Raw genomic sequence first — 19,545 nt, 5'->3', positions numbered from 1 at the left:
AAAAAAAAAAAAAAAAAAAATTAACAATTCAGTTTTGCGTTCCTGCAGTGCAGTGTCTGCTCTGCTACAAAATTTTTATTAATTTTTAGCCATAATTATAGCTATAAATGTTAATTGTATTCCATAATTTACACGACATCTTACTGGACTAAGTGGGGAATCCCATTCTGGCTTCCGTTTTCTCCTTTCTGTTTCATGCAAAATGTATTTATTGTTATCTTTTTACAGGTTTCAGCTCTTCTTTTTATCCTCACAATCCATCTACTGTGCCCCTTAAAAAGTGCCCTAACTAGGTTCTAGGTTCTTCCTTTCATTAACCATTCCAGTGCTCGGACTCCTTTAAAATCATCCTTTCAATCCTTCCTCCATCACATACAACTTATAGTCAATTTGTTTACCAATTATTCCCTCGATTCTCGACTGTTCTTTTGATTTGCTGACCTTCCGATGATCCTTTGGGGTACGATTATCCTCTCCCGATGTAGCCTCAGATCTTCACTGGGAATCTCTTTGATCAGCTGCTGCTCCTGCACTCTTTCCACTCCTTAATGTTTAGCGTCAGAAGCGTGTCCCGGTGCCATGATTACGATCCTGGGCGATCAGGACATCCTCGCCATTCAGTTGATGGTGCATCTCCTCGGGTACGGTCTTCAGCAGCTGCGGCTTGCCCTGAAAGACATGGATATAGATGCTTAAGCGATTATGGCAAGGCATAGCAAAGCCACAGACAGGACAGATAGAAGATGACGGGCAGGACAGGCATAAACAACACAAATGAAACACTAAAGAGCCTGTCTCCTTCAGAAATTAACGAGGCGCACATCATTCGAACATACACTGAGAGAAACAGCCAGACCCGAAGATAAACCTAAAATATATGCAATATTTGCACAGTTCTTAGAGTGTAATCAAAAGCCAAACGTGAAACGAAGAAACAAATGGCCAGAACACAACCAGAGCCGCGGGCCAACAGCGTCAACAGCGTGTCCTGCCCTTTTGGGTGGCAGGAGAAAAGCTCAAGAAATGGGAGGAAAAAAGTTAAATAAAACATTGTCCTGGTAGATTCGTTTGGTTTTTTGTCTCTGCTGTTCATTTGCGTTTTGCTGGCCCTGCTATTCGGGTCATAATAATTGCAATCATTAGAGTCAAAAGTTGCCACACCGCAGTGTTCTTTTGGCATGGAATTGTTGTAAAAATGCGTAAAGTTTTATTGTACCCTATGTATTTCAGGGTATTCTAGGCAGATGAAAAACTTTGCGAGTCCAAATATCGAAGCAATCGGAAGAAAACTAGTTCTAAGCGCTTCTCTCTTTTTTTGTATGGTGCAGAAAAGAGCCGTTTATGGTCACTTCCATCCGCAATGTACCAGGTATCTCAGTGTCGAGTCTAAAGTTATTTCTTAAGGAGGTAATGCAATGCCAAAGCCAGGACCCCGACCAGGATGAGAACCAGGAGCTGTTGGAATCGCATTGCGCTGGGCCAAGAGTACACATAATGGCATATTTATAAAGCGCGACTGACAGAGACAATGAATGAGAGAGACAAAGCGCGTGAAAGAGAGAAAAACCCAGGGAAAAAGAGAGCCAAAGAATTTTCTGTTATTATTATTATATTTTTTTTATTGTTCTGCGGCTGTCATTTCTGTGGCACATTCCGAGGTCATTTACCGCACTCGGAACCCCGAATGAATGAATTTTCGTCGGTTCTTTTTTCGACAGAGTTTCAAGTTGTCTGTGCAAAAGGGGATCAAGGGTTATGGATTGCCAGAAAATTGCATTGTCAGGGAGTGGATGAGCGGATGAATCCTGGAATTTGAGTCATCTGTTGATCGATGGGCGCCTGCCGATGCTCTGCTCTCGAGGGCCACTGGACTTCCACTGGCCAATCGATTGTAATGGAAGATATACCGGGAGACAAAGTGGAGTTGTATGGGACTTTTGGGTTTGGTGGGAAGGAATGAAAATAATCTGAGAGGGGAATACGAGTACCCTTTATTTTCCCCTGCCCTTTCTATTAGCCAGGTTTTTATCAGGCGAACCGCAAAAAGCCATTTTCTGCCCCAGCGGCTGCCCCATTTATAAGGCGAAAGAACGAAAACAAAATCGGGCCAAAGATAAATGCTTTCCTGCTTGCTGCTTCCTGCTTCAAAATCCTTGCCACCGAAAATCCACTTTGCATATTGATGCTTTCAACGTTTTGGACATTAAGAGAGAGTGCTGCTATCATCAAGGGGCGGGAAGCCGGGGAAGGAGCAGCAAGGAGTCCTGGACAGGTTCCGAGAGTACGAGTACATCAAACTGCCACTTACCACATCGCTGCCATAAAGGCTCATGCCCACATTGACGCCGACAATGCTTCCGTTTCCGTTATTTGGCGTTGTCTGGTGCTGGTGATGTTGCTGTTGTCCCGCTCCCGAAGATGTGGCTGCCACAAGACCCATGCAGGTTACCGGTTGGAGAAGTCCACCTTCGCCAGTGGCGGTCATCACGCTGTGTGTGAAGATGGGCGGCGGCGGCGTCGGCGAGAAGGTGGCCATTTGTGATGGATGTGACATGGTGACTCCGGTGATGGTGCTGTTCGTGGCGAACATCGGGCTGGTGGAGTACATGGGCATGGGATGGTGTGCCAGATCGATCTGTGTGGGCAGGAGAGTGGTGTGGAGAGAGTGGTAATGAGGTTTTAGTCATGTGATGATTCATATACATATGGCCCAAGGGTTAGTCACGGGGTGAAATGAAAAGCGAAGCCCACTCTCGCGGAGTCCTCTGCTTCGCTGTTTACTCCTGTGTGTGGCTAGCCACACGCATATACAATATTGTGGCCAGCGTCAACTCTGCGGTGGTGCCCCTCTGACCCTGCCTCCCTGTGTGCGGCAAGGTACTACAATAATAATAATAAAATATTGCCATACGGCTTGCTTTTATGTCCTTCCCTGAACGCTCTCGATGGGATGGCTTTTAATGAAATTAATGAAGGCCGAACAAGTTGTTGGCCAAATTGGTAAGCATTTGAGACAAAATCGACAGGCAATACATTGTAGACGGTTCGATTACGGTATATCTTTGGTCTAGATTTGCTCATTCATTGGATTGAACTTGAAAAAAATTGCAGCATCATTAATAACTATGATTATAGTTTGTTGCACTTAAAGGATATTTCGAAACTAAACCTCTTATAGACCTAGTTATTCTATATAATCTGGCCAATTTTTGTTGTATATCGAACGAGGTTTCCATTTCTGTACATATCGATTACATATTTCAATATTTCCCTATAAATAGGTTTTCCTGCCAAACATTCAACTTTAAGTTAATTTTAACTAAATTTCTGGTTACACACACTTTTAATGACAAAGTAATCTGTGCTCAAAACTCTAACCCAACAGAACCAACAGACTACCTAATCGAATTTAAAATAATTGCCAATAAAAATAAGGGTCAAAATCAAACGGCCAACAGCAGAAAGGGGGTGGTTGGAAGCTGCTGTTGGCAAAACTCCTGCATGTCGTGTAAAACTCTCCAATAAATGACAATAAAGCCAAACAATGTCATTAGGTGGAAATGGTTGGCCCAGGACTGTTGTACCCTCGCAGGTTCTGTAGTGCTCCTGTTGCGGGTCCATGTCTGAAAGTTCCACTTAAGTGCATGTGCTGCCAATTGAACCTTGTGGCCATAATTTGAGTCATTACGATAATTGTAGGGTGAGCTGGGGAAGCAGGAAAGAAGGAAAACAGGACAAAGAATATTCTGTAAAACCTTGCTGGACAATTGGAACATAACTTGCGGAGAGTTTCAGGCACACAAAAATAAACGTACAGATACCTCAAGCTCTAAACTGTTTAGTTCCTACCCATTCATCATCTGACAGATCTGTCAGAATTACAGCTTCTGCCTTTGTACTCCTAAGCTCCTGAACAGAATCACTCTGCATTTAACAGAATCCTCCTTTGCCTTCTCTTCAATTCCGTATCGTACACCCGTGCGTATGCGTAATTTTCAGGAATATTTCTGATGCTGCTGCTGCTGGCATTGCATTCTCTTTTTTCTCTCTTTGGGGCATGTGTCAGCTGTCGTTCTATTGATTTGCCACGAGTGTCTCTGTCTGTGCCACAGTCTCGGGTTGCATCTGATGGATTTCCGAAGGGTCCTTTCTCTTCTTATGACTCTTTTGTGTAAAAAGTAATTAAAAGTCCTCGCACTTGCAGCTGCAGCTTCAGCTTGCACTTGCCACAGCAACCGAACTAAAACGGAAACACACTTGAGTCCCAGGGTCTCTTCAAGTTTATTAAACGAAAATACACACAAAAATCAAAACAAAAAAAAACATATCATTTAAGAGGCAGATCCCCCTCTAACCCTTACACACGCGTGGCATAGCCTTGTAGGTAGAGAGCCGAGGAGCAGGAGGCGCCACCACGGCCGCCCACATTGTCCACCACAGCCCCGGCCACATAGCTGCCACCGGTCGCTGTGGCCGCCTGGAGGTCGGCCAGTATCTCATCATCCATCATGACATTTACCTGCGAGTAGATATTCGGTTCGGCCCGCTTCAGCTCCGTCTGACCCCGGCCTGGCCTGCCCAATGTGGCGCTGCAGTACGGTGCCAAACGCTGGACGCCCACGGCACTGCCCACCATCGGAGCTGTCAAATCGCTGTAGCTTAGTTCAGTCTGAAAAAACGAGAGGATATAGATATAGATTGAGATACGAGTTCGTGTGGAACGTCAATCAGTTGGATAATTGTCAGGTGGTAAGGTCTCGTATCAATACGACTGTCCGCAGCATTGGATTCCCACTTTCCCGCTTTCCTGCTTTTGGCTTTAAAAGATAATTACTAAAGTTTTCGATCGGCTTCACTTGAAGTGATGTTTGGCAGTGTTTTTCCGGGGAAACGCCCCATATGCAGCGCCTGTTTGTAATGTGTCTGCCTTCAACAGCTAACCAACATTGTCCCCACTCTCACTCCCACTCCTACTCCTGGCTTTCCCTTGCCACATTCGCAGGTCCAAGTCCTGCCATCCCATACTTTCCTTTCCAACCTCAACACTTGGCCGCTTATTGCATTTTGGTGCAGAAGCAGCTAAACCAGACCCAGGGCCAGACCGGAGCCAGAGCTACACACAAGGCACATCAGGATGCGCGCATCCTTTGGCTCCTTAGCGTTTTCTCTGGTTTTCCTTGTACCCATTTCTGCTTTGGAGTCCGTTGCTGCTGCTGCCTCTACTGCTTCTGCTGTCCGCCTGCAACTTATTTTTATTAAATTCGCAAATGGAAAATTTATATTGCTGCAGCTGTGGCTCTTGCTCCTGGAGCTGCTGCTGACTTGGAAGCTCCCACTGGGCGTGTAAGTGTGGGCGGGGCCTTACATACAGAGTAGAAATTTCTACTTAAATGATTTTCAAATTATAGTTTTTTCGCTCTCTTTTTCTCTACTTCTCTCTGTTTCTCTGAATATTATTTTGTTGTTGTCTTTTCGCTGGGCGACCTTCAGGGAGCATTTCTTCAAGGTTCGTTGGAAATATTTCTTCTGCGTTCTGCCATTGAAATGACAGCAGCTTCTAAAGAGAAATATATATAGAAAATACATACTGATAAATATACATTTTGCTATCCCTAGAAGCCATTAATTTCCAATGAAACCTAGTTCTTTCAGTGTTTTTTGGGGCAACTTCAATCAGCAAAGCATGCCATTGAATTCGGCTGCCCATCAATTGTGGCTTAAACAATAAACTGGCTATAAAAACCACTTAACCCGAGACCCGATACCAAACCCCAACCCCTCCTTAGGAGAGGGATGGGTTCCAACCTGTGCTGTTCATTGGGTCATAAATTAAGATGAGTCTCTGCCACATGTGGTACGGGTTAAAAGGTTAAATGTTTGTCCGCCGACTAAGAGCGGATTAGGGGCTCGTGGGCTCGTACCTTCTGTTGGTGTGGCACTCCCTGAAGCTGGTGCTGATGCTGGTGCGGATGTGGATGCTGCTGTTGCTGCTGCTGATGTTGATTGGCGTAAGCGCCCATTTTGCTAACGGGTATAAGCGAATTATACTGTATATAGGGGCCATGGCCGGGAGGCGGGCCCCCGGTCTTCTTGTCGACCACCGCATACGTGGGCATCAGGTGATCATAGGTGCTGGAGGTAATGACGGCGTTCTGTTCGGCCAGGGCAGCCGTGGCATAGGCGCGACTGTGACCCTTCGTTGTCCACTCATCGTCCACGTCGTGGCCATCTGTTGCAAGAGAAATGGGATGGGAGAGAGACAAGAGAGAGAGAGAGAAAAAAGGCTAGAGACCATTGACGATGGGGGCACAGGGCACCTGTGGAACTCACCCAACCCACCTTGCGGTATGATGTCCGGATTCTTGTCAATGCTATCCAGACTGCTCGTCACGTGGCAGGTTTCCCTGCCGATGCGATGCATATCCTGCACTGATTGTCCGCCATTGTGCGCAAGGGTGCCGCCGATGCCCAGACTTCCATTATTGTTGCTCGCGAGGAGGCCCAGACTGCCATTGCCATTGGCGGGGGTGCCACCAGGACCTCCGATTCCGCCACTGCCAGTAGCGCCACTGCCAGTGCCACCTCCTCCTCCGCTGCCTGGATGCGAGTAATTATTGCGATCGCGTCCCGTTGAACCGCGCACTCGCACCACAATCACAATGATGAGTGCCACCAGGAACACGCTGCCCACAATGCCCGCTAGGATGCCCAGGAAAGGCCGGATGTCCTCGATGACGGGTGCATAGGCCAGCGACAGGTCTGCGGTGCGGGTGTGCGATAAAATGGAAGAGAGAAAAAAAGAGGGCGAAAGAGATCCCCAGAGATGGTAGGATGAGCGCGGGATACATATTTCTTTATATTGTTGTGCTCCCTCCCTCGGAACACTCTTTCCTTTTCCTCTCCTGCTGGAGTGCTCTTTCAGAAAGGCTATAACACTATTTTCGAACTGTTTGTGAGGCATGTTACATCTCTAAGGGGTATATCTATTCGTATGCTAATATGCTAATAGAAGTAGAGTATCTTCAGCTTCGGGCACTAATGTTGTTCTTTCTTGTTTTCCTATGTCTGTCCCTGCCTCTCTCTCTGTCTCTGCCCCTTCGTCCTGGCATTGTTTTATGAGCTGCTAACTACATTCCATTCTTGGTTCCTGGCTCTTCCTTTGGCTCTGCCGCATATAGATATCTGTTGTTGCCAGTTCCAGCCGCACGTGCCTCAAATTTAGTGTCGCTTTAATGAGCTGCATGTGTGCCCTACTCTCGTATGAGGGTCCACTGTAAGCCCCACCAGTGTTAAGGTTACTAATTTGTGTCTCGGTGTCCCACAGTCCCTCCTGTCCACTTCCAGTGTTGGAATGTGAAGCATTTCTAGATGGAAAAAACAATGGACGGAACGATACGGAAAGTGGAATGATGCGGTAAAGAAAATAATAAAACCCGCTTCAACACCGGATTTATGTGTGTGTGTTTAAATGAAAATTATACAGATTCCATGCAGAGGAAAAATACTCAAGAAAGCAATATTCAATATTCAAAAGTAAAAAACTATAAAAAATTGCATATTATAAAAGTGCAGTAAAATAAAAATATATTCAAATAAATAATGATAAGAAATATACATACAAGAAATTAATAAAACTACTGAATAAAGTCAAAATAATACAAATAATAACAGAAATTAGATTTAATAAAATATAATTGAGAAATAGGTGCCACCGCTACCTTCTGCCTGCTCCTCATCCTGCTCCTGCACTGCAGTGCCCGCATCGTGGCCCAAGCCCTTGCCCTTCCCCACTCCAAGGAACTCCTCCTCATCGCATATGCAGTCGCTGGTGGTGGCCATCGCGGTGGTTGTGGGCCTGCGACCCTGATAGAACTTTGTAAATGTGATTCTGACTGGAAAGCATGCCACAGAATAAGCCAAAATAGGGAAAAGGAAGAAGAAGACATAAAGAAAAAGAAAAAATAAAAAAAAGAACAAAGCGTAAAGCGTAAAGCAAAAAAGGGAAAGAAAACAGTGTCAAAGGCGGAAGTGAGGGAATTTAAAGCAAATTAAAAGACAAATGAAAGAGCAGTAAATGCAAAACCAGCGTCAATTAATTTATAGGCAGAACAGGACCCAGAAAACGAACCAGCAGCCAGCAGCCGGAACTCAGGACATGCAGAAAATTTTCAAACGTACGTAGGGCACTTCGCCGAAACGAAACGGAAGACAGAGAAACACAGTCCCGCATCACACGAGTTGTGGTTCAATTTTGGTTCCATTTCCCCCTTGGGAAATGACAAATGCGGGGACCCAGGATCCTGCCTAAGGACACTCACCCGTCTGCTTTTCGGGATCCTTCAGTGTGTAGACCTGCAAAATGGTCGCATTGCTCCGTCCCTTGCTGTTTTGGGCGATGAGGAAGACATTGTAGCCCATGCCGGGCACTAGGCCGCTCACCTCGAAGTACGGTCGGCTGCAAAACGTGGAAGGGGAATCGAATCGATAACCACAAAAAAAAGCCAAGAGCCATGAGGCAAGAGCCAAGAGGCATCACATGGAAATGCACATTCGAAAAGAGGAAATGGGAAATGGTTCATGGGACATGGTCATGTCCAGAGCATCCCACTGCCCAATGCCACGCATCGTTGGGTTTGTTGTAATGCAAAAGTCACACGGCGTGTGATTCTGATTGCTCTGTGTCCATTTCGATGTCTCTATGCACATCTCCATGCCTCCTTCTCTCTCTGCTTTCTTCCTTCTTCCTTTAAAATTTGCTCCACTCACTTTGGTCGGGAAACTTTTGGATTGCGTGTCGTTCCATTCACATAAACCTCCATTATAAAGTCCTGCTGCAGACCACCGTCAAAGCCCTCGATGCACTCGATTTGGAAGCCCGTCGATGTCTGATTGAGTACCGTGCAATTTAGCAACGGATCCGGTTCGCCTATGACGGGGAAAACACACACAGAAAGAAAAAAGAGAGCAGAAAATCCAACGATTATTTCGATTATTTCCATTATTCTTGCTGAGACACACAGCATAGCATAGGAGATCAACAACGAGCCAGCAAATTGCATATCCCCCAATATTTCTGCTTTGAAGCCTCGAGAATCAATATGCCACAGCTCCCGTCTAATCCCGGACGGAGTTCCAAAATGGCCAAAAGTGCAAAAGTCATCGGCAAATAAGCACAGAAGGGAGTCATCCCCCCAGGAATAACAAAAGCATAAGCAAAAACAGAACCAAAATGAAATGCGGATGGCACTCCCTTACCCCCGTGCCCCAAGAAGAGGGATGCAACACTCACCTGCAGGGACTATTGTGTACACGCAGGGGTCGCTTTGATCGCCAATCTCGTTGGTGGCCCAACACAACAGTGTTCCGTAGTCCTGGAAAAGCAAAGAAGGACACGGATGAGCAGGAGCAGGTAGCCGTAGTGCCGGTTGAGTGACAATGCATTTCGTTGGCTTAATTTATGCATGCAAAATGTAACATGCAACACCGTTGGCCGATGGCCGATGGCGACACTCGTCTCTTCAGTCTTAATTGAAAATTCAAAACCGCAACTCGTTTGGAAAATTATGTGTCCGCCTCCACTCTCTACCCCAGCGAAGGGCTGATTTATATGACCCCTAAAAGTACAAGAGGGGTTGGGGAAATGCGGATGTGGCACTTACATTCTCCGTCATGGGCGTGTAGTGGGCGATGCTCCTGCCCCTGTCCACGGCCACCTGGGAGGCGGGTATGTCCACGGTTTCGCCCTGGCTGGCATTAAACTTCCACACGTAGGTGGCCTCCATGGGATTGGCATCGATCTCGCAGGCCACCTTCACCGTCTCGTGGCGCCCGGAGCTGTAAGTTGTCCTCTGGCCGCCACGGCAGACAGGTGCAACTGCAAAAGGTACAGGAATCGAAAGATGAAATTGAATTGGCAAGAAATTTGCATAATTAAAGCAAAACATTCGACGGCTGCAACCAGAGAGATCCAGAAGTTGATTCTGCTTTTGCTTCTGGGATGGCATTAAATATTTAAAGGAATTGTTTCAACAACAACATTCTGGCCAACTGCGGACAACTGGTATGCCATTTAATTGATTTATTTTATTTATCCGATGCAATTTGTCGTCCCTGACAGGCAAAAAGATATAGGATAAGTCAGACAAGTCCCTCGACTGTGATGTAATTGCATTGTGCAACGTGTTTGATACAAATTGCAATCACAAAAATGGCAATTCCTTTTTGATTAAGATGTTATGCAAATTAACACTTTGTTCGGGCCTTTAATTAATTCACTCCAGTCCTTCAGGGACTACGACTACTCACATCGTATGTCCAGCTGGACGGAATTGCTCTCGCCGTCGCCCTCCCGGTTGCTCCCCACACAGGTGTAGATGCCGCTACGGGCCCGGCTGGCGTTCTGCAGCACCAAACTCTGGTTGGACACGGCGATGCCTTCGGCGGGATTGTTGGCTAGGATGGCACCCTGCGGGAGAAACGAAGGCAAAAAGCGAGGGGAAATTTTAGTCGGGATAATGGAAAGCGCAAATTGAAAATGTGCAAAATGTGAAATCGAAATTCAATTTACGGATAACTGCCGGGAATTGAAATAAATTTAATTTCTCAGGCTAATAACACTTTTATGTGGCACCCCGCATACGTTGAACATTGAACGGTTGAACGATGCATGCCCTTGGCAACGGCAGTGGCAGTGGCCGTGCGGCTGATTGAGGAAGCCGGAATAAATTAGGCATCCGGCTGCATAAATTTCCCAAGTGCGGGGGATAATTCAGTAACAAATTCTATATGTGCCGGTGTGGGTGGCATTCAATTTTCGTTTTAGAATTCAATTTTTGTGGCACACCTGAAATATGCAACAATTACAGATCCAGCCCCCAGCAGAAGGTAATTTATGGGGGAAATATAATGAGAATTACAATAATAATATGGTGTTTAAGGCAGCAACAAAAAAGGAAAAGTTTTCCGCAGATGATTATTCAGTGAATGAACCGAAGAGTTTATTTCCTCTTTTTATTCGATTTATTTATTTTTATTTAAAAATTACTGTTCAAAGCATGTTCATGTTGTAGTCGCAACAGCACTTGAGAAATACCATTATTCCATCTACTTATTGGCGAAATCGGATATCTCCCTCATTTCCACTTACATTGTGCCGCCAACTGACTTTGTAGATCCACGGATTCGACTTGATGTTGCACTCGAAGAAGACATCGATGCCCTCGCGCAGCGTAGCATTCAGAGAGTTGGTGCCCAGCTCCAGGCTCACAACGGGGATATCTGTGTGGGGATAAACCAGGAATCATCTCTCGTTAGCAAACGATAAACCCAAAAGGAGTGAGAATTAGCGGATGCCATGGCAGCTGATGCTCTCAAAGCCAATTACTTTGAATCGCCATCGCCCGGGCCCAGACACACGAAAGTGGCCCTTGCTTCCCGAATCCCTCGAATCCCCAGCCAAAGGTGTAATTATTGTGTAAGCCCCACAAATTAGACGGCCATTTAAGTTGTAGAAAATCCCATGCCCCTCACCCTACGCTATCCACCCATCTGCTACTTTGTTTGTCTGTACTTCAGAAATATCTGCTGTGTTTTCGGGGTATATTGAGCCTGTGGTTGAGGTATGTAACAGCCAATAGAGACTAGAAAATGGATAATATTCCTGAAAATACTACACTATAACTGCTACGCCTACACACGGAGAAAAAACCCTAAAAAAGTTCATATTTTCATTTCGATTTACAAATTCAAAAATGTGGAATTTGCAAAAACAAAGTTTTTTTTACTTAAATGTTTCCAACATATGTAATCTCTAGATATTCAAATCTCGTGTCATGGTGTTTTGAGGATCGACCGGTTTTTATGAATTTGTTGATGCATATTTGGATGAAATTCGAATTTCTGGTAATTGTATTTAATTGCACTTTTTTTTTGGGTTTTACGACCGAATGTCTAAATTGATAAGTTATGGGTACGTCATACATATGTACGATTCAAGTCTCTTCTGTAAATGTGTTTTTAATGGAACTATTTAGTGGTACTATCCGTATGATGTATCATTATGTATCGATTATCCCACATTCTCCCACAATTCTGCTACCCTCCAGAAATTCCAAGGTATCTCCTTGTCGTAACCCTCCAACAACGGCCTACTCTCTTGTTAATATTGTGTATTTTTCGGTGCTTTTCGCCAAGCAGGCAATTAGACCTTAAAAATGTTGATTTTTCCGAGCCCCAATGCGGATGATTGGGTAAGGCACTGGGGAGTGCTGAGTTACTGGGAGTCAAATTTTAACTTGATTAATTCAGAATTGTAGCGCGAATGCGAATCAATTAAGCTTATTAAGCAATCTATCAAATTGTGCAAACAACCCAAACCCAGGCCCAATCCCCCGTTCACTGCCTGCGTGCCTCTTTAGGGGGCAGATATTTCAATTGAAACAAGGCCAGAGGGTGGCAGGCTGAAAAGTAAAAAGGTAGGCAGCAAAAACCGCACTTTCAGGGCAAACAGGAAGCGGTTCAGCCCTCTCGCTGGAATGGCGCCCCGTTGGTGCTTTTGGCCATTTAAATTTCGTGCAAACAGGTCGGAAAACTGTAAAAGCGTTAAGATGACTCTGGCTATGGCCGCTGCCGCTGCTTGCGGTGCTTGTGGCGGGTTAAAAAGTTTCGCAAGTTTTGTGCAAAAGTTTCGCCGCCGCTGGAAATTAATTTGCCAAAACTTGCCGCAGCAGCAGCGGGCGAGGGAAATCGAAGGAAAACCTATAGAAAGTGTGGGCCAGCTATTTTTTACAGTGTTCCCTTTTTTTTAAAGCAATGACCCCGATGGCCCGCTTTTGTGCTTTCGTTTTCATTAAAAAGTTGCTAGAGCGCGAGGAAAACATTTAATATTTAATCAGGAAAACGCAAAACTCACGATAAATGTCCAATTTCCAGCCATCCTCCATGCCCGATTCGGGTATCATGCTCTGTTCGGCGCGGCAGGACAGGAACTTGCCGCGATCATCGATGGTGGGCGTGAATGTTAGCACCGAGGTGGTCATATTTCCATCCGGATTGGCCTGTGGAAAGAACACAAGCCAAAATTAAAAGCAGTCAAGACAAAGGAAAGGGCCCCAAGAAAGGGTTGTCGAATGGGTTCAGGCACGTTTCATCGGCAAAGATTGGGGGCTGCTTTTAATTGGAGCCCCGTTGACTGGTACGTGACTGCCGTTCAGGCCTCAGCTCCAGCTTCAATTACCGCAAAAGCATGTGTACTGCTCTGCTCTCCCATTCCACGAGGGTAGCAAAACTTTGCATCCGGGCCTGCCATTAACAGGGCTGACAGGCATTTCAAATTTGCATGTTTATAAACATTACACAGAGGGTAGCAGAACAGGGTATGCCCAGGAAATGAATGAGGATGAATCGGAGAATTCTCCTGAAGTTGTATGAATATTTTGTATGGGAATCAACGCAATTCCTTTCAAGTGAAGAGTATCTGTAAAGGGCATCACTTCGCTGATAGATTCGAAGCATTCTATAAGATTAAATCTACTTGGAGATTGAATTTTGACAATATCGATTCATAGGAATCCATAGGAAAGCCATATAGGCTTTGCGCTTAATAATTTAGTGTTGAAACTGGGTTTAGAATGAAATCCTTAGAGAAAAATCCTTTATCTATCCTGATTTGAAACAGGATACCTTCCAGTCGTAACTAGGACTTCGAGGAGCTGTAGAGGAGGTTTCGGTTTCCCTTCCTTGTGGTCGTACTGTGTTCTGTGTTCACTTACAATCTCGTGGGTGCTCTTCATGGGGCTGCTGCCCTTCCACCAGGTAATCGTCGGCGCTGGACGTGCCCCGATGACAACGCAACTCAGTTGATAAGAATTTCCCGCCGACAGGGGCCGGTTCTCGCCCTGCAGCTTAACAATCAAAGGACGCACTGAAAGATACAGATACACAAATGCGATTTAGAGTGGGGGACTTAAGGGACTACTGGCACTCTCACTGGCACCGGCACTGGCACTGGCACACTCACAGTTCATGTCGAGGACAACGCTGCTGATAATTGGCGTTGTCAAATTATTGTTCTCCGCCCGACACGTAAGCTGCATGTGGAGATTCCTGCGCTCCAGGCGCGCCAGCGATAGGATATTGCCCACCCTCCGCTCCGAGAGGGAGTGGCCCACACTGGCGTTCTTGTAGATGGTATTCCCATGCAGCCAGGTAACCCTCGGCTGTGGCCGACCTGCACGACAATGCCGAACGACGAACGAGAGAAAGAATTATCGAGTGTGTGGTAAGATGGGGACGTGATTGTGTGGTGTGGTGGTGGGGCATGTGGCGTGGTGGTGTGTGCATGTGTTTGAAACTGATATGTTTGTTATACGGCTTGGACTTGGCGAGTCCTTTTCCTTGGCATTTCAGCAGAGGATGCCTCCGTTTTCTGTTGTTTGTTCAGAAACTGCAAGAAGTGGCTGTGTGTGTGTGTGTGTGGTTTAGTGGGTGGAATGGCTGTGATTGTGTGTGCACAAGTGCCTTTCGCTGTTTCATTTGTTGTCTTGTTTGGCTTTTAGCAATTTTCAAGTGCTCTCAATGCAATTTGTGGGGCCATTGTGTCTGCCCCTCTCCCTCTCTCTCTCTCTCTCTCTCTCTCTGTCTGTGTCTGTCTGTCTCGATGGGTATCCATGTGTGGCATGCAGCAGACAGCTAGCCGTGTGGAAATTAAATAAAATGTGAAAATGTGAAAATCCTTCGCCTGCAGCTTGCCCGCGCGCTCTTATCACTTTTAATTGTCAGACACAAGAAGCGCGCGTCACAGCGTCAACACTTTTCCCCACAGAGAGAGACAGACACGTGGCCGCCGCTACTGCTGAAAAAGGACTTACCGCCGATGGCCACGCACGTAATGTTAATGGCGGATCCCTCGTTGTAGGGCCCCAGTGTGTGGTCCTTGATGGTGGCCCCCTTGCTGTCCAAAATGATGACGGACTCGGGCGGAACTGTCGGGGCGAAAAATGGTAAGGGAATTAGTGACGAGACACAGAATTTATTCAGGAAAGTGCACCCAAAGTTTTTCCCGGACCCACCTGACTGCATTCCTTTTTGGGCCGTAAGATGAAGCCCCGTACATTTACGTCGACATGTTGGACAAACTTTTCATTTTCGTTAAGCCAAATTTGCTTGTTTTGCTCTTGCCACTTGGCATTATTTTGACTGCTCTTTCAGACCGTTTATCCACTTGGCTATGTGTGTGTCCTAACCCTCTGATTATCCCCCATTTTGCTGGCATATTTGCAGGGGGCAATCCGCTCTCTACTAACCCTACTTCCCCTCCGCTCGCATTAGCAACAGCAAAAACTTTCCGAAACACCCTGGGAGTGGGGCCTAGGGGCAACTTTTAATCTAATATCTTCTTTAAAGTTTTTTCCATACAAAGTTCTGTAAATCCTGCGTTGGTTTTACGCTTCACATGTCACAGCCACACACACACATTCCCCGTGCTCCATGCCCCTTGGTTTTGTGTGGGGCATGTTGAACATGCTCAAGGAGTTGGTAAAACACAGCCGCCACGCCCTGTCTCGTGCCCCACGTTTACGCTTCATCTGGCAGCAGAAGCAGCAGCAGCAGCAGCCACTATTTACCAAACAATATTCGACCATTCGGTCCATGGCCCTCTCCGTTCTTCTGCTCTCTTTTGGCCATATATCTCGTCGACTAAACGCCTTTGGAAACGCATATAAATTTTAATGGTAAATTGCAAGCCACAGCCACTGCCACTGCCTCAGTGCACAGGTGGCTCCCGCATTCCCGGAGAAAAACACAAGGAATGAAATTGCAATTGGCGAAGGCTCCTCATAGAAGGGGATTATCCAAAGAAGAAAGAGAGCTAAAGAGAGCAGAGCTACCGAGCCATGGGATACCCTTGCGATGGGAATAGTTAATATGTATAATAATTGGAAATACGAAAGTTATAGCCACAAAAATTGGATTTTCGAGTAAGGGTTTTTGGGTAAGGGTAGTTTTGCTAAAGTATTTTCACTACTTTCATCCTAGAATTTCATTCTAAATAAAGGGGTTAAAGGGGTTAAGAAACAGTACCGATTTGAAGATTCTGTGCTCTAAATTTCTCCTTTTTTTCTGCGGCCGATTCCAAACGAATCAATTTCTTGAGAGACAGAGAGAAGTAGCTCAAAAAATAGGGAAAAATCTATTGAAATGCCAACAAAAATTCAACTCAAAACTTGTTCCTTCTCTGCGCTCTCTCTTTGGCCAGCTTTAACCCTCTGGAAGCTGCAACTTTTGGCCAAGTTTGCACTTTAAAAGCTGTTTTCAGAGCCCCCTCCCATAGGGGATTGGAGGGTAGAGGAAAAGTTGGCAGCCCGAACATACAGTTGGCATCTTCTTCTGTAACTAATGTGTTTGTCCAAGAGCTGAGTGGTGGCTGCGGTTGGCCCAAGGGTCGCTGGCCACAGGACATGTCGCTGCACAAATTAGCTGCTCACTTATGCTGCAGGCCCTGCCCCGCCTACCCCTGCAACATGGAGAGTACGTGCATCTCAATACTGTACTTACTTATGACTGTTAAATTCACTTTGGAGTTACGCGTCGGACTCTTCTGGAAGTCTACGCGGCACCGGTACTCGCCCGTATCGTCCTCCGTTGTTGACTTGATGCTCAGCGTGCCGGCACGGCCTTCCACGTGAAAGGACAGCCGTTCCCGATACGTTTCGTCTGACCAGTGGGTGCCCAGGGCAAGGTTCGAGTCCCTCGTATCCACACTGAAAAAAAGGAAAATTTAAGCAAAAGCGTCAGAGAGAGAGAAAGAGAGAGAGAGAGAGAGATTTTAAATGGAATTTTCCAAATGAAAACAAAAGGTAGGGCCTGATGAAAGTTGTTCCCCTCGTAATTGGGTTCTGCAATGAATTAATAACCCCCCACCACCCCCTCCCTAGCACTTCCGCATCTTCATTTAAATTTATTGTTTTTCGCTTGAATTTTCCGATTATTGATTAACTTTCCATTGATATTTGGAGAATTTCGCGTTGTAATGAGTTCATTTTGGTGGTCAATCAATGGTCTTAAAGTTTGGATGGCTATTTCTGGCTTGCGTTTTTAAAAGTTTCGAGCCAGAGAGAGAAAGACGAACGAGTGCCTCGAGGGGGTAGTGCCATCGGCGAGTGGCGTGTGGCGGCAAGTGAGGCACCTGATTTAGGTCAACATTTAGCCAAGTGGCCAAGTTAATTGGGTTTTAAAGCTGCCTCTCTCTCTCTTCACAGTCAACATATACTCGTTGTTAATTATGCAGCAATCGTTGTAATATTCAGCTCCATGAACCGGGGCAACAGTAATTTTAATCGAGGGATTTTACTGCCAGCTAAATCTAGATTTCGCCCACATGCAATTTGTGAATTAATCATTGGAACGGCAATCAGATGGTAGCTAAAATTAGTCAATAATTTGTGCAAAGGGCGGCACTCCCCTAAGAATTCCACATAAATTCGCATTTCACATGAGTAGATCTTAACTGCAGCTCTTTCCATCTATGTACATTGTACATATCAATGGCAGTTTTCTCCTGCTACCCTTCTCTATGGCCGTCTTTTCCACCTCTCTTTTTTCTATGACAGCTTTTTCCAATTGCTAGAGTCTGTGTTTTATTGCTTTTCAATTTTGATTTGTTCATGAACATATGGCGGGAACGACTCTTGAATCTTGATTCTTGCTGCTTGCGCAGGCTAGCTCTTGACTAGAGAAAGTGGCGAGGGAAGAAAGAAGAAAGGCGGAGGGCAGTGTTCCAGTGGCACATAATGAGGTTCTGGCCATCGCCTGTCCTGACGCTGGGGCAATAAAAAGTCAATGGCATTGACGGACTGGAATCGAGCTGAAAATTAAATTCTCCCCAAGTACAGAGCTCTGGTCGAATGTGGCCCGAAAGTAGTGGCTAGAGGATGGGAGGCGATTGCGATGGCTTTTCTGGAGTTTCTTTTATGATTAATTTACTTGCTGAGTGGTTTTTAATTACCAACAAGAGCTGGCCATTGCCGCGTATCGTTGTGCAACGCTAATTACTGCGAGACGAGTATTTTTGCTATAGTCATTTGCCTTGGAAGTCCGCCCATGAAGAGCGGACGACCCTGCCCTGCCCTTCCCTGCTCTGCCCTGCCCTAGCCGAAAGTTCAATTAGTTTTAGCCGCCGCCTGGCAATCAGCTAATCAGCGCCCCACACACATGCCCCTTGCTGTCTTCTCTTCTCTTCTCTTGATGGCGGACAAATCCAATTAAAGTTTCACGCCTTTGATGTACTATGTAACTGGAAATGGAAATGGAACTAGAACGTGTGTATCTGTGAGATACTTGTACAAGAAGCCGAACATAATGTCAGACATGAATAATTGAAAAAGTTTTTGTGCTGTCGAAATGTAACCTTGGAGCAGCCACCCCCTGGCCTCCCGTTTTCCAGGGAAAACTTTCATCAATTTCTGTGTGGTGGTCCTCGTCCAGCCTCTCTGTATAATTTTCTAGTTATGCTAATTTCCATGCCAGACGATGCATAGATGGGCGAACATTTCGGGAAAGAGTGGGGAACGTATGCCTTAATTAGCAGACATTAAATCAAAATGAAAATGAAAATGAAAAACCTGACATGTGCAGGTCCTTGCCTTGCCTCTCTTCTCCTATAATGTTGTCATTTTCTGCCTCATCTGTTGTGTATCTGTCAGTGTTTGCTGTATTTGTGTGTGTGTTTATGTGTGTCTGCCTGCTCTCGTATCTCGTATGTCTATCTGTCTGTGTCTGTGTCTATGTCTATGTGCGTGTGCTTTTGTGAATTGAGTGGCGAGCGGGTTGAGTGCGTCATAAGTTGTCTGTGGTAATCAATTTTGTTTATTTATGAACCCACCCCACACTACCCACTGAATTCGTGTGTGTGTGTTTGTGTATCTGTGTGAAAATGTTTTTGCGGTCAAAGTTTGCCTGTAGTTGACACAAAAGCTTAAAGAAGAGGGCTTAAACCCTCTTACGACTCACCTGTAAATGGGCGTCTTCAGGCCCACCTTGTACCAGATAACCAATGCCACACGATCCTCGTAAATGGGCGGCGTAACGTTGCAGGGAAGTTGGCCGACGGTGCCCATTATGGACTCGGAAAGAACGGGCGGACCTGCAAGGTAAAAAGAGAGAAAACAGATGAGAAAAATGTTGAGGCAATGATGAAAGATGCTGTGACACAGACACACACAAAAAAAGGATGAACCGGAAGCGGAAGAAGCGGCAGCGGCGCACTCCGCGCGTAACAAATGATGTATAATTAGCCGAGGGCATTAGCACTTTGTTTTGCTACCCCGAGAGCGGAGGGAAAGCGGCGGCTACGATCTGCAGCTTTGGACCCACTAATAATGCCATAAATAACAGAGGAAGAAGCGACTGAAAGGACACCAGAGAGAGAGCAGACGCAGACAGAGACAGAGTCAGAGATAAAAGTGACGTAATGGGTGCGACGTCTTCATCGTCCTTTTGCCTGCGTCCTGCGTCTTGGCCGCGTCTTTACATTAAAGTGAAATTAGC

The 19,545-nt window shown here is 45.9% G+C and overlaps 1 protein-coding gene across 11 annotated transcripts in view; it reads right to left on the bottom strand.

Moving 5' to 3' along the window:
• The window catches only part of LOC108160840, a 60,763-nt gene continuing 41,218 nt past the window's right edge, over nt 1-19,545 (bottom strand). For 6 of the 11 annotated variants that reach the window (XM_017295089.2, XM_017295085.2, XM_017295086.2 and 3 more), the window contains 18 exons: nt 19,009-19,141; nt 16,555-16,760; nt 14,868-14,981; nt 14,018-14,227; nt 13,770-13,921; nt 12,911-13,055; nt 11,147-11,277; nt 10,306-10,465; nt 9,660-9,874; nt 9,290-9,371; nt 8,767-8,926; nt 8,319-8,455; nt 7,719-7,892; nt 6,331-6,759; nt 5,922-6,229; nt 4,520-4,669; nt 2,309-2,635; nt 1-669 (listed from right to left, as the gene is read on the bottom strand). In XM_017295089.2, coding sequence (XP_017150578.1) covers nt 559-669; nt 2,309-2,635; nt 4,520-4,669; nt 5,922-6,229; nt 6,331-6,759; nt 7,719-7,892; nt 8,319-8,455; nt 8,767-8,926; nt 9,290-9,371; nt 9,660-9,874; nt 10,306-10,465; nt 11,147-11,277; nt 12,911-13,055; nt 13,770-13,921; nt 14,018-14,227; nt 14,868-14,981; nt 16,555-16,760; nt 19,009-19,141 — 3,344 coding nt within the window. In that variant the 3' untranslated portion in view covers nt 1-558. Of the gene's footprint in view, nt 670-2,308; nt 2,636-4,363; nt 4,670-5,921; nt 6,230-6,330; nt 6,760-7,718; nt 7,893-8,318; nt 8,456-8,766; nt 8,927-9,289; nt 9,372-9,659; nt 9,875-10,305; nt 10,466-11,146; nt 11,278-12,910; nt 13,056-13,769; nt 13,922-14,017; nt 14,228-14,867; nt 14,982-16,554; nt 16,761-19,008; nt 19,142-19,545 lie in introns of all 11 variants that reach the window. The other 5 variants (XM_017295088.2, XM_017295090.2, XM_017295091.2 and 2 more) reach the window with 3 other exon arrangements.

The sequence above is a fragment of the Drosophila miranda genome, chromosome 3 (genome assembly GCF_003369915.1).
Source record: "Drosophila miranda strain MSH22 chromosome 3, D.miranda_PacBio2.1, whole genome shotgun sequence".
Lineage (NCBI taxonomy): Eukaryota > Metazoa > Arthropoda > Insecta > Diptera > Drosophilidae > Drosophila > Drosophila miranda.
Note: the sequence above shows the minus strand (reverse complement) of the source record. Positions and strands in the feature narration are given on the sequence as shown.